This window comes from Mustela lutreola, chromosome X (genome assembly GCF_030435805.1).
Source record: "Mustela lutreola isolate mMusLut2 chromosome X, mMusLut2.pri, whole genome shotgun sequence".
NCBI classification, from domain to species: Eukaryota; Metazoa; Chordata; class Mammalia; order Carnivora; family Mustelidae; genus Mustela; species Mustela lutreola.
In genome coordinates, this window is record NC_081308.1 from 106731440 (window position 1) to 106746376 (window position 14937).

Here is a 14937-nt window from a genome sequence, read left to right on the forward strand (position 1 = left end):
GCAAGCACAGGCAGACAGAATGACAAGCAGAGGCAGAGGGAGAAGCAGGCTCCCTGCCAAGCAAGGAGCCCGATGTGGGACTCGATCCCAGGACGCTGGGATCATGACCTGAGCCAAAGGCAGCTGCTTAACCAACTGAGCCACCCAGGCGTCCCTGGTCTCAGTCTTTTTAAAAATAGCTTACTGTACTGCGCTCACCCTTCTTGCAATGATGTGAGGTGGTAAAATGCCTGTGTGATGAGAGGAAGCGAGGGGTTGGTGCACGCACTGTGACGGCATTAGGCCACTCTTAACCTTCTGACAACGTCAGGAGGAGGACACCTGCCTCTGGACTGTGGCTGACTGCGGGACTGTGAGTGGCTGAATCCCTGAAAAGCAAAACTGCAGATCAGGGGTAAGGGGAGACTACTGTATATATCACTGAATAAAAAGGCAGTGGGGCTTTTAAGTGTGATGTAAATTCCAGGATTCCAAGCAAGTTTCAGAAACAAACAGGTTGTTTGGACTATGGGTGCCTCATTACTATCAAGTTGAATTTTGCAAGATCTATTGGCCTGCTTTCCCAGTGTCACTCATAAATATCTTCACGTGAAAAATTCCAAATGGCCATTGGGATCTCCCAGGACCCTCGAGCTGTTATTTTTTAGTGTTTCCTGACTGCCTCGCTCCCCCATTGGCTTTTATGCCAATGCACCTGCGTGCTTTGTTCTCCCCACTCGTTTTGCAATTCTTCATTTTCTTTCCATTGCTCAGAAAAGCATCCACAAGAGAAAGAAACCTTTTTTTTTTTTTTAAAGTAATAGCTTAGAGGCATTTAAACTTGGAACAGCTACTCTTCTTTTTTTATTAAATGGTCATTTGTGTCAGAGATCCTATTTGTACGAAACATAAAAATGAAGGGACATCTGCTTAGGATTAGTGTTTTTTGGATTTCTGCACCTTCATTTTCAAGATGATGCGGTTTTATTGTTCCCTGTTAGGGAGCTACTTTTCAATTCTCAGGTGACCAGACAGATTCCAGAATGCAGTTTGGCGCATGAATAAAATGGGACACCGTGTTCATTTGCAATTTTATTTTTTAAAAATGAAATATTCAAAGTACTTTTTTCTTTCAAATATCGACACGTAATGTTGAACTTTAAATATTTACAGCATGTTGTTGTGATGCTCTTGTAGAAAAATGCATGCTTCTGGCCTGAAAGCCAGAGCAAAATGCAAAAGACCATTTAACCGCAGCCAGAGAACATGAACCTGTACAGTATCCAGTCACTTTTCAGCACAGGAGTGAGAGCAGGAATACAAAATTGGAACCTATTGTTTCCTAGCAACATGGCTCAGGCCATTATAACACAATTTTCAGTATGATTAGAACCTCTAACTGTTGTTATATAGAAACTGAAAATCTTGGCATACACTGTAAACATCTTTACTGTTCATGAGAAAGTAAGCAGCTAAAAAGAATCTTTTTCTGACGTAAAGGCTATACTTCTCTTTTCACCCTCTTTCTTACCGATGCTTTTGCCAGAAGAAGAGTAAAGATTTAGACATTGTCATGATTCATACAAGTAAAATATTTTTCAAGGACACAATCTGATATACTAACATTTATTTAAGAGGTTAAAGTCCACCACTAAATCTAAGGAAAGATTTTTAACTGCCAAACACATTTCCTTTGACAAATAATGTAAGATGACAACTGCCAAGACAAAATCCACAGCAAGTTGAACTAACTATTTTCAGTTACTGTTTAGGAAGTAATTTCTTCTTACACACAGTAGTAGGTTTGGTCCTTAATAGCTTTCACGTGAAGGACACACTGAAATAACAGTCACTATTTTGTGGTTGAATTCTTTTTTGTTGTTTGTTGTTTTCTGGTTTTTTTTTTTTTTGTTTTTTTGTTTTGTTTTTGCTTTTTTGTATTTTTTTTGTGTTTTTTAAATTTTTTTTATGTTTTTTGTTTTTTATTTTTCTTTTGCAGAATAAAGAACCTTACAGAAGGCTGTGGAAGAGCAGTCTGAGATCTGAAGTACTAGTCAGGTCAGCTATGTGTATGTGAGTTCCTCCAAGAAAACAAGAATGTTGCATCCAATCTGTAGCCTTCTGTCTTTCCACAAGCTAGAATACACTCCAGTCTCTGCCAAAGTGTCTTTCAATACTTGATTACTGTACTTTGGCTTCCATTACAATCACCTTACAGGAATGTATCTTTATAAATGCAAAAACTTCACCCTGACTCTCTCAGGTGATATTACAGTGGGGCTTGGTCTGGTTAAAAATAGATTTTAAAAAAAGGAAAGAAAAGAAAGAGTAGGAATAACATGATAGAGTGCTTGAAACTGTGTTAACAGTTATGAAAAAGAAAAATCTTAGAAAAATTATCATTCAATTTTATACCTCTCTACGTAGTTAGCATGTGAATTCCAAATTATACATTGTCAAGTTTTTATACATTTGGCTATGTTTTATATATATTATATTATATATATATAGTCTATATATTATAGATCTCCTAGATAAATTGACAGCAAAGGACACGCTTATTTTATACAATATTTTGCTGGGTTAAAAATAAAAATACGCTTATTTATATGGTGAGTGTTTTGCTAGAAATTGGGATGAATTGGGCTTTATTTCCCTTTCCTTCAGGAGTCATGCTTCTAATCAATAATGATTATAATGACAACTAAAAAGAAATGGATTTCAATGTTAAGCTGCGAACTTTGCAGTTCATTTGGATCTCTAGACCGTAGTGCAAGAGAAAAACAAAACGAAACAAAACAAAACAGCACAAATAAAATGGGCCTAACTAGGAAAAAGAAACCACCACAGAGTATTCCCTGCCTCCAACCCAGAATGTTCTTCACAAGAGCCCCAACTAGGGTGCTCTCATTCGAACGTACTTGAATGGTGTCTGGCTGTGCCGGGTCAGCTGCCTGTGCTCTGGGTATGAGAAATTCAACTATTTCACTTTAAGATGCATTTACTTTCACCAGGAAATGCAAACGAATTGTTCTTTCATTAAGTTAGACTTCAGAATTACGAAACGATGAAGGCATACTTTGTACTCAGCTGAACGATGTACCCAGTATCTCCATGTTCTTATTAAGAAATGCCAAAATGTTTCTCTTAGATTTACTGTTCATTGGTGCTAACCTTTTGGGGTTTTTTCTCTTTCCTCCCAAAAACTTTGGAAGTGGTAAAGAGAATAACAGTAGTTCAAGGCAGTATTAAAACCACAACTGTAAGTGATAAAAAGTGCATTTCCTGAATATAATACAAATATAACTTTAAGAAACTAAAGGCACAAACTAAATAAATATGTATTACAAACTAGAAATGCACAGTTCAAGGTAATTACTATTAAGTAAAAGCTTCAAATATTTGTTTCTAATGGATATTTAAAGCAGTTCGAAAATGATTCATCATCAGTGAATTGCAAAAAAGTATAATAATTGCTTAAAATATAAGCAAAATAGACTCTAATATTGACATCTTAGATTAGTGATAAAATACATCATCACATTTATGAATGCACTCTCTATATACAGTTCGCAAATTATTTTTCCATTGATTTAAAAGAACATCAGAGGTTCTAGGAACTTAAGGTCCATTTTTAGGCTGGTGTGGAGGTATTCAAATTTTCAACAAGTTTGTTCATAATTTTAGAATCCCGTCCTGAATAAATACTGTACCACTAACACAGACCTGATTCAGGAGTTGAGGGGAAAAACAAACAACACAGTAATATGATTGTAGTGTGTATCAGTAATCGCCTGAGCTGGTGTGCTTCCAATTAAAAAGAGAGAGGAGTTTATCATGAATCACCTCTCTCTGTCTTTCTCTCGGAATACATGTGGAATCCCAATGTGAAGTGTTTGAAAATGAAATAAATGTTTGAATCTACCCTTTCCTGCTGTGTGCAGGCGCTTGCCTTACCCTCCTTGTGCTTGGTGGAGTAAGGAGTCAGACTCTTTAAAAACCTTAATGGGAGCCTGAATTCTGACATTGCATATTTTCAGAGAAGACTGTCATCACAGAGCAAGGCAATGACCTCACACTGCATTTAGGTAGTAGCTGGAAAGAATCCAAACTGTAACATTCCATCATAAATTCTCCTTCAGACATAGCAAATGTGCAGACTCAGTGATGAAAGATGGTGAAGCTGGCTCAGGGGAATTTTCAACAGGCCGCATTGTGCTGTCATGTATTTTCATTTGTGGTAACTTACAATTACACAGCATTTTTACCAACTGTCTCTTTGTCACTGGGCACAAATCTCACAGCTCACCAAGGGGCTTCTTTTTACTCTAGGATTCATAACGATTGAGAAACTGCAGCTGATGTTACCACTAATCCTGGTCTTTTTCCAAAGTTTAACTGATCATGGGACAAAATAACCCTTCCTGGAAAATAGTTATTTTCCCAGGCAGGACAGATGATTAAATCAAAATAAATGGGTAGAGACAGAGAACTAAAATAACGGACCATATAAATTATTTTAGTAAAAAACAGTCTGCCTCTCTATAATGAGCTGAAATGTTTTAGATCGGAAAGGGTTCGCTTAATTAAATTTCTTGACTGTGGCTGGGAGATGTTCAATACAGAATTGTACATTTGAAGGATAAATCTAAGTGGGATGAGCCAATGTGGCGACGACTACTGTGATGTTTGGTTTGGTCTTCCCTTTGGTACTTTCCTTTTGTCTTACTACTAGGTCTGTTTTTATAAAGGTTTTGGCTCTTGTGAATTTCTGCACTAGTAGTGAACATATTTACTGGTATCCCAGGCATGTATGCCTGCTAAAGCCTCTTATTTTTTTCTAGCAGAATCATTTGTAGTAAATTACCTTTTGTGTGCACAAAACCATTGGATTAGTGTATCAATACAGAATGACTATTGTGAAACTCTAAGCAAAACACACCCTATATATAAAGGAGAACTTCCTACCCAGGTCAATAAAAGCTATGCTTACGATTTGGTTAAAAAAAAAAAATGTAGTCAAAACGGGTTTTGTGGGAGAAGTTACACTGGCCAGCTGCCTTGGTATCATGTACACACAAGCAAATAGTGGCCTTTCAGTCTGGTTACCACACCCACAGGGAAGCGTGGTAGGCCGACCCCAGCCACCACACGCCAAAACACAGCACAAGAACATGGCATTTACTTTAACAAGCAAGGAGGAATAATCAAGGAGGAAGGGCAAATGGGTCTTGACTCTGGGAGATGGTGGCTGAGGACATTTTACACTTCTTTGTACGTTTCCCATAACAGATCTGGAAAATGTGAAAGGGCTGGCAGTCTTTCGAAACGCAAGGTTCAGAATACTGTTGCACCACATTTTCAAATAACCCACAAGTTCTGCCAACAGTTAAACGTGAAATTTCGTGTAACAATACAGATAGAGAACCTTGGGTCCTTTGTATTTGAACATATATGCATGGCTCCCCAGATTTAAAGTGGTGCTTTCTGAAAACTTTTTTTTAGCTGTTTTACTTGTGTTATTTTGAATACTGCCACACAAGAACTAAAAATCTCTGTCATTTCTTAAAGAGTTTAAACAAACAATATTAAAATACCATCTTCCGTCACATTGAAAGGCAGTTGGATATGTTTTTCCTCCATATTTACATATACAGAGTTCTGATCTAGAAAACCAATACAATAAACCATTTTATGTTTTAAAAACAGGCAGTCTTTGGTGACGCAAAGGCAGAGATTTCTTTTGTTACCTCCTGCCTATTTCGCTCTGTCTCATAAAGTGAATATTGTTGGCACTGTCAGAAAGTTCTAAATACTGCTCAACAGACAAAACAAAATACCCATCATAACCTTGTACCCTCCCGGTGCTCAAAAGCTGCTGCTTTTCCCCCTCTGTCCATGCTCGAATTCCCTCCTCCCCTTCTTGCAGCCTCCTCTGTTCCTTAGTCCAGGCCTGGGCCACAGCGCGCTGTCTGGCAATCTCCAACACGTGATTCTTTTCCTCTTCGACAGTTGTCCCGTACCGGATGTTAAAGCACAGAGCCCCGTGCTGGAGCTGGATATCCGCAAACCGTCTAGTCCTCCCATTCAACACGGAAGTCATCTGGGACACAGTGACATTGACACCATTCTCTAGAATCCGCCTCCCCCCAGTGTTACCGATGAGCACCAGGTCTTCCTCCAGAGACCCAAGCTTAATGAAGTAGTGAGTGTCCCTCCCCTCTATGGTAAAATGTAGGTTTTCCAGGTAATGAGCATTATTGAGAATGGCAGCAAGCCGCCTGCTATCTTCATTGGCTACTCCTATAATATCCGCTGTTACTATGCCATCCTTGATGGCGAATTTTATACCTTTTCCAAAAACAGAAGGAACAGCAGCGAACCTCGGTTGCTTCCCTCCTTCAAGGCACCGTCCATCATTGTATCGGGGAGTCATAGGAAGTTGGTCCAAGGAAATGAAATTCCTGAGCTGTTTCTGGAGCTCACACTGAATACCTAGAATAGTCTAGGAAAGAAGAAAGCACAGTTCAAATGCTTGGTCATTGTGAAGAGCACCTTCTTGCTTTATTGTGCCAGTAAGTGATGTCACAATAAGCCAAAATCGGAATCTCTTCACCAGAGATTTGGCAAAGACAAGACTAACAGGTTACTTGGTCACATGGCATATACTTCTTGAGGTCTTGATGAGTTAAACATAAGGAAGTATGTTCAAACTTGGTATCACAGAATCTCAGAACTAGAAGTCACTTCAAGTTAAGTGGGTGCAGCTCTGCCCAAAAAAAGACATTTCAACTTCACCAGTTTAACTAATACTGACTAGCTGTTTGTTACTGTATGTGGTGTGATACATTAATCACAGTGAGGAGTAGAGACGGCTTATGGCATTATTCTTGCTTTTAAACAGATTATGACCTTCTAAATAACCACAGCAAATCAGCAAGAAATTCACTAATCTTCTTAAGTGGACTTAAAAAAAAAACCCTTTTTATTATGGGAATTTTCAAACATACTAGGAAATAAAGAGAATAATGAACCACCAAGTATCCACAACAAAGCTTCAGCAATTTCAAAATTTTGATTCATTTTTTAAAAGGACTTTTAATTATAAAAAGGACTATTAATTACTTTTTAATTGCAAAATTACTTTTTCATATTATATGTATTTACAAAACAGAATAAGCCTACAGTACCTATTTAGATTTGTTTTTCCCTTATAATTTTTTAAAAAATTTTTATTTATTGATTTGACAGAGAGAGATCACAGGTGGATAGAGAGGCAGGCAGAGAGAAGGGGGGAAGCAGGCTCCCTGCTGAGCAAAGAGCCTGATGCGGGGCTCGATTCTAGGACCCTGAGATCATGACCTGAGCTGAAGGCAGAGGCTTAAACCACTGAGCCACTCAGGTGCCTCTCCCTTATAATTTTTTAAAAAAGATTTTATTTATTTGAGAGAGAGAGAGAGAGAGAGCATGAGTGAGTGTAGGGGGGCCAGGGGCAGAGGGTGAGGGAAAAGCGAACTCCCTGCTGAGCAAGGGGACCCGACGGGACCCCAGGACCCCAGGATCATGACCTGAGCTGAAGGCAGATGTTTAACCAGCTAAACCATCCAGGCGCCCCTCATTTACATTTCAAGCCCTCCCATCCAAACATCAGTTTTATTTTGCTGAAGTAATTTTTCTTTCCTGCAAAGAGACACTCCTGCATTTCTTTCAACTGAAAGAAACAGTTACCTCTTGTTTTCATTTGTACCTCATATTCTTGATGAGATTATCTGCCGAACTGTGAATAGTTTTGTATTCTTATTTTCCCAGAGACTTTATCCCTATAGTATTTATTATTTTTACTTCATTGCTCTTACATACTTTTTCTTTGTCAGAATAATTTAATTCTGTTCTGCCCATGCTTTTAATGCGCTACTCCCTAAATTATTTCACTGTTGGAAATCTGAAGCTTTTATGTCTGTCAGTGAACAGTTTCCTCTATACAGAATCCAAAATTGCCCTTGGTAGCCTGATCCAGAATTTTTTTAAAAGTTTATTTTCTCCTGTTTGTCTACCACAGCAGGTCATTAAATCCCATGTTAGTCTTGTCTTTTCTAAAAGCTCCAACTCCCTGATCTTTTCCTCATGGAAGCTTTTTTCTACCTCCTCATTAATTGTAGACATTTCAGTGAATATTCAAGACAACTCAAAAATAAGTAAGGAAGTATTTGTTAATGCCATATCATGGTATTGGATGCCCTTCTGGGTTTTTTTGGATAAATAGAGATGGTAAAATTTTTACAGACCTTTCCAGGATCCCACTCTTGAGTTTTTGTCTGAAGCTGTAGCAGCTCATAAGTTAATTCCAGATTTTCTAATTCTGGTTTGGGAAATCCAGGTAGAACATTGTGTAACTGGAAACCAAAAAGCTCCAACCAACTTCCAATGTCTGTGAGGCACAAAATATAAAAGAATATAAAAGAAAAAAAATGACGAAGCCCATATTTTACAACCTTTGTAGAAAGCCTGCCTTTTAAATGTTCAGCCAATGGAAAGGTAGGGATAAAATTCCCCCTTCTCTCACCAGCTCTAAAATGGGAAGCCTTTTGATTCATGGGTAATAACAGAGCTAGGTTCAGCTTACAATACTGAAACTCTTAATATGGTAATGGTACTGAGGCTACACAGACCACAATGTTAGATTTATCTAATGGAACATAATCCTGAATTTTTCCTGTATGAAATTATTCAGATATGCTTTTTTAAAAAAATGATTTTATTTATTTATTTATTTATTTATTTATTTATTTATTTGAGAGAGAGTGAGCACAAGCAGGGGGAGAGGGAGAGGAAGAATGGGGAAGCAGACTCTCTGCTGAGCCAAGAGGCCAACACAGGCTCATTCCAAAGACCCTGAGGTCATGACTTGAGCTGAAGGTAGACGCTTAACCAACTGAGCCACCCAGGTGCCCCTCATATAAGTTTTAAGAGTGAAATCTACAAACAGAAGGCTTAAAAAGAAAGAATAGTTGTCCTGGGATGCAAAAGCATCATGTTTTATGCCACTTGCATAGTTGCGCTCACTCTAGAAGACTAAGGAAGAGAGTGACTGCACAATAACTTGTGCGCTAGCTGGTGGGAAGAGGAAGTATATTTACGGAGGCACTGAGATCATGTAATAAACACCATGGAGTTATTTCAAGTTTAGTGTAAAGTTCTATACCTGTGGTATACTTGGCAACATCTTGAATTTTGCCAACTGGGTAGTTATTTTCAAAGGAGTAGAGGTTGAATGGTTTAGGAAGGAGGTTCAACTGTTTCCATATGTGATGATTAGGCGTTGTCCACCTGCCAGCAACAACATCATAATCTCTTTGCCCCAGGTGCACTAATTTAGTGAGCAAATCATAGAGTCCTCCATGAAAACCAATGATGACCTGAAAGTCAGGGTAAGTGTCATGATAGATATCTCCATAAGGTGTGTACAATATCTCTTTTATCACCTGACCTCGACTGCTGAACACAGCCAGTGGGGTGCCTGTATTATCACAAGCTACATAATATTCTTCACCACTGCTTAGCTCCATGGCAATAAGGTGACCTTGGAGATCATAATACAGGGATGTAATCTCTGAGCTCGTGTGGTTGTACAAATGAGTAACTCTTATGGGGTTGGCAAGGTCTGCATAAAAGAACTGAAGGTGCTGCCCTAGGCTGGACTTACTGGCGACACGTCGCCCAAGCCCATCATAGTAATACTGCACAGTCCAGCCAGAAGCCTTATTGTAGGCTTTCTGCAGCAGACCATTAGAATTATATTCAAATATGTCATTTCCCCTCTGCCTCAGAAAGCCATCTTCATCCATTTTATACTGAATTTCTCCTAGTCTGGTGATGCGGTCTCGGAGGTCATATCGGAGAGGAGTAAGACGAGCACTATTCCCATGGCTTAAGAGGTTGATGTTTCCATTCAGATCATAACTATAACGCCACTGGGTTTTGTCATTTACAGAAACAGTTTGAAGTTGCCCATCAGCATCATATTCATAGAAGTATCTTGTTATGTTGGCATCTACTCCCACTCTTATATCACATATTACCATACGCCCCATATTATCATATTGAATAGTCATCCAGTAGGCAATGGCCTTTAGGATTTCATATTGGACTTCAATAACTTGTCCGTTGGCACTGAAGATCTTAGTGTGCTTCATCACTGTAGTAGTTATGACCTGATTTAAATCATAATTAATGACACTGAATTTTCCAAACTGCTCTGTTCTACCGGAAACATCAACATATCGGTACAGATCTATGGGCAAAGGGGTTTCATTGATCACAGCTTGCATGCTGGTGACTCGGAAGTTGTTGTAGCTGTAGTCAAACCGAGCATTCACCAGCCCTTCTTCGCTGAATCTGAAGATCTGGCGTCCAATAAGAGGTCCTGAGGGATCAAAATAAAAGCAGTGAGAACAGAGCTAGATGCATAATGTTGAGCAATCAGAAAGATCTAGTGCCAGTGCCTTTAGTAGTGATACTTCTACATTCAAAATAAGATAATTAGAGATTGACTTCTGATATCTCATGCCTGGGCAGATATATACGCTCATAGTTGTGGCCAGTAAGTATGAAAAAAGTACTGTATGCTATAGTTATAGAATAATTTAATTATAGGAACTATATAATTAACAGCCCATCCAGTGCCTTGGGGTGAGGAAACTGATACTAGCAACATGTTTTCTTGTTATAATCACCGAAGAAAGTACTTTCAATTCGTTTAACCTGTGCTACAAAGTCCTGACTTTGAACATATTTTGCCATCCTCTGAGGCTTAGGGAGGTTACATGGGGCTTGAGATCGTTTCAGGGAGGATCAACTCTTGCAGCTGCATCTCTGGGAAGATCTGGTAGTGAGTTAGGAAGGAGCACATGGTTGGATGAGGTGCTTAGATCTCAACTTTTCTGAGAACTGAGACAGAGACAGAGAAAATGCCTGGTGGGATTTAAGGAATCGGCTTTCATTCGGTCTATAATAGGTTTTCAATTTTCAACGGAAGATAATTTAACAACCAGAGTGAACATTTATGGGATTGGTCACTGCTTCTATGTCACACTGTGGCCAGCAAAAATGTCATAAGAAAATACTGACCCACTGCCACCCTTTCACAACAAACCTGTTTGCCTATATCTGATTGTGCAAATGAAGCCATCGTGCATCAGGTGTATTGTCTTAATGACTCCAGAAGACTCTTCATATGTTAATGTGACCTGAGTGGTATCATAGAGAATCTCAGACAGCCTTGCTTGCTTGGTGTATTTGTATAAAACTCTGCGCCCTGTTCCCAGATGCAGGGTCTGTAGCAGTCGGCCATCTCGACTATAGTCTTGGATAAAAGAGGTGCTACTGTCTGGCGGGGTGTAGATGTTTCGGTAGTAGCCCACTGAAAGCATGGTTTGCAGGCTGTGGCGGACCATACTCGGCATGGTGACTGAGAGCAGACAATCCGACTGGTCGTACTCAAAGATGTAGCGCCGCTGGCTGTGTAACAGAAGCATCACAGACTGAAACGAGACAAAGGCAAAGTGGCTTAACGCGTACCACTGAAGCTGAGGCGATTAAAGGAGATTAAAGAAACACATTCATCCACTCAGCACAGATTTATCGAGCACTTGCTATGTGCCAGGCACTGAGGTGGACCTTAGTAGATACAGTAGTGGGCAGTCATGAGGTCTATCCTCATAGAGCTTACAGTGTAATGGAGGAGAAAGACAAGCAACCAAGCAATTTTGTATATAAAATAATATAATTATTCCTTTGCAATTCACGCTTTATTTTTTGAGTATAGTTGACATTTTTTCTTAAGATTTTATCCATTTATTTGAGAGAGAGAGAGAGAGAGAGAGAGCACGAGAAGGGGGAGGGTCAGAGGAAGAAGCAGACTCCCCGCCGAGCAGGGAGCCCCATGCGGGACTCGATCCTGGGACTCCAAGACCACAATCCGAGTCTAAGGCAGTCGCCCAACCAATTGAGCCACCCAAGTGCCCTGAGTACAGTTAACATTTTTGAAAAAGATTTTATTTTTAAGTAATCTCCACACCTAATGTGGGGCTTGAATTTATAACCCCAAGATCAAGAGTCTCACATTCTATCAACAGAGCTGGCCAGGAGTCCCTGTAGTTGACATTAAAAAAAAAAAACTGAGGGGGCACCTGGGTGGCTCAGTGGGTTAAGCCGCTGCCTTCAGCTCGGGTCATGATCTCGGGGTCCTGGGATTGAGCCCCGCATGGGACTCTCTGCTCAGCGGGGAGCCTGCTTCCCTCTCTCTCTGCCTGCCTTTCTGCCTGCTTATGATCTCTGTCTGTCAAATAAATAAATAAAATCTTTAAAAAAAAAAATTGAGTATAGTTGACGAGCAATTCATGTTTAGAACTGCATTAGGGGACCATGCCATTAAAAAGTGAAGAATTCTCTGGATATGCAACCCCTTTCGTCCCAACTGATCTGTATTTCAGAAATAGTTATTTGTTGAGGTTAAATGCCTCGTGTGTGATTAGGTATCTCACTGATACTGGTTTACCTTATTTAACTTTAAATACAAACATAAAAGGAGCACTATTTTACAGAGAACTTAATCCTATTTCTAATTGAAAAGCATTTAGATCTCATCTTTTAATAAAAATTAAAAATGTTCACCCTAAAGACTCTGATATAACTCTCTAAAAAAGCTTTACCCCTCCCTTCTTGAGAATTACCTTATCAAGCAAAGGCATTCATTTGAGCTTTATTTTCTGAAGTTTGCATTATGAAAACAATAGGTACCTTTTCATTTTCTAAACATAAATTACATAAATATTTATGACTATAAATTATAGAAGCATATATAATGTACACTTCCCTCTTCTAAATATGAAATTATATTCTAGTTTTAAATCTATTTCTTGGAACTGCATATCCTCCCTGCCTTCTGAGAATTATTGATTTTGAATCACATGTCAGTACTGTGAAGTCAAAGTCTACAGTTATTCGCTCGTTTGTTCCTGCTTTCTGTTTTTTCCCACCAAGTACTCTGTCTTGAGGGTACAAAGCTGCATGCCACAAGCCTGTCACCTCATCACCTGGGGACAACCTGCATCTCCGAAAGCGCCCCGATGACCAGAAGCAGGAGACTTGGCACGAGGACATGAAGGGAGAGCCACCTCCTTGACCAAGGCGGAACCAACAGAACCCGGAGGGAGCTGGTGAAAAATGCCTTTGCATTAGCTCTCTGCTCAAAGTCAGACTTCTCAGCTCCTTTCCAGTCTCTTCTGTCAGTTTGCCATGAACAAATGACATCTGTCACCTGTGATGCGGGCCAGGGACAATCACCATATGGCTCCCACACATTATCTAGTACCAGCCTGCCCGGGCCATGCCTTTTCCAGTCGCTGTGCGTGCCTTGCCAAACATTTATAGCACACTGCCATTGTGTTCTCTCCCCTGTCTCATCCATCGCTCAGCAGTGAACCGCTGCCGGACCCTGTCCTAGGTGCTGCTCACGCTGTGCTGTCTCAAAAGCTCCCTGCCCTGTTTTAAAGCTTTCTGCCAATGGCAGGCATGTGGATGACGTGATTAGAAATCTCGTGAATGTAACTGTTGTGTTGCCAGAATGCCATTTAGCTCTCACTTGGCTGCTTTTTCACTTTGGGTGGGCATTATTATCAGTTTGTTCGAAAACAATGCTTATGGGTCCATCCAGAGCTCACCGTGCGGCTACAGCAGGAAAAAAAGGGCATTTCTTCTGAGTCTAAACAATAGAGCGGGAGACTTTGTATTTTTTTCATGCGTTGTGAGATCGTGAAAGACATCATTGTAAAGAAGAAAAAAAGAGCAAGCGTGTATATTCATTTGAACAAGAATAGAAATGAGCGATGGTAGAAATTTGAGAAGTTAAAGCACCCGAATAACCACCAGATGGCAGTGTGGGGCCACCTGGAAGCTCGAGGCAACCTGCATTGTATCCCTTAGGCAGCCTTTGAAAATTTCAGCCCCTAAGAGGCAATTTTTTGTAAATGTATCAGACAAAACATCTTATTAAATGATTATAAAATATCTTTAAATGCATTTTAAAAATGAAGTCCTTAGGAACGATTTTAGGAAACCGGAAGATTTACATTTACCGTAATACAAAATTTTAGCTCCACAAGTCTTCAAAATATAATTAACTCAGAGAAGTCTCATAAATCAAGATAGAGAATTAATGACCACATAGAGAAAGTTTAAGAAACAATAATTGATTTTTTTTAATAGAGAAGAGATCATTTAAGCAACCACAGCTATTACCCAAATAATTATTTTTCTCCTAATGGCTGCAGACCATTGTGCATGAAAATGATACACATAACTTGCACTGCTCTAGAGGAAGTCACACGATCTCTACAAAATTTCTGTACATTAAGGTGAAATATTTGCTGTTGCTTTTAAATATATCATGGTATACGGGTGGCAAGCAAATTTACAGGGGTATTTTGAGGCATAAAATGAGGTATACATTTTCAAGCTTGAGAATTCTTACTTTAAAATACACTACAAAAGCCAGTCTCTGTCTTTGCTCTGCCCCAGACATAGTGAAAGAATGTGCCAGCAAAGACGAAAAGAGCACAGGAAGACACAGAACCTCACCACCTCACTGCAAAAGTTACATGTACAAAGGATTTTGGTCAATTCAACATTCCTTCCCTATTTTCTAGAATCACAATTTCAAAATGTCTTAATTTTCTTCTTTTTTCTTTCCTTCATTTCCCTTCCTCCTTTCCTTCCTTCTGTTCTTTCTTATTTTAATTTTCCTTTAAGTAGCAGTAAATAAGTAGCATTTGTTAGTGACTGGAAAATAAATGCTATAATGCATTACGTAAATGGAAAAAACTAACTTATTTTATGATTAGATGTTCTGGGTGCTTTATATTCAGTTATTTCATTTAATCATCATAACTATTCAGTGGA

At 39.3% G+C, this 14937-nt stretch overlaps 1 protein-coding gene across 4 annotated transcripts in view; it reads right to left on the reverse strand.

The window, feature by feature from the left end:
• Window positions 1-1058: 1058 nt before the first annotated feature.
• Window positions 1059-14937, reverse strand: part of TENM1 (teneurin transmembrane protein 1) — an 801117-nt gene continuing 787238 nt past the window's right edge. For all 4 annotated transcript variants that reach the window (XM_059156967.1, XM_059156964.1, XM_059156965.1 and 1 more), the window contains 4 exons: window positions 11132-11519; window positions 9182-10402; window positions 8265-8407; window positions 1059-6484 (listed from right to left, as the gene is read on the reverse strand). In XM_059156967.1, the coding sequence (XP_059012950.1) occupies window positions 5726-6484; window positions 8265-8407; window positions 9182-10402; window positions 11132-11519 (2511 nt within the window). In that variant the 3' untranslated portion in view covers window positions 1059-5725. The remainder of the gene's footprint in view (window positions 6485-8264; window positions 8408-9181; window positions 10403-11131; window positions 11520-14937) is intronic.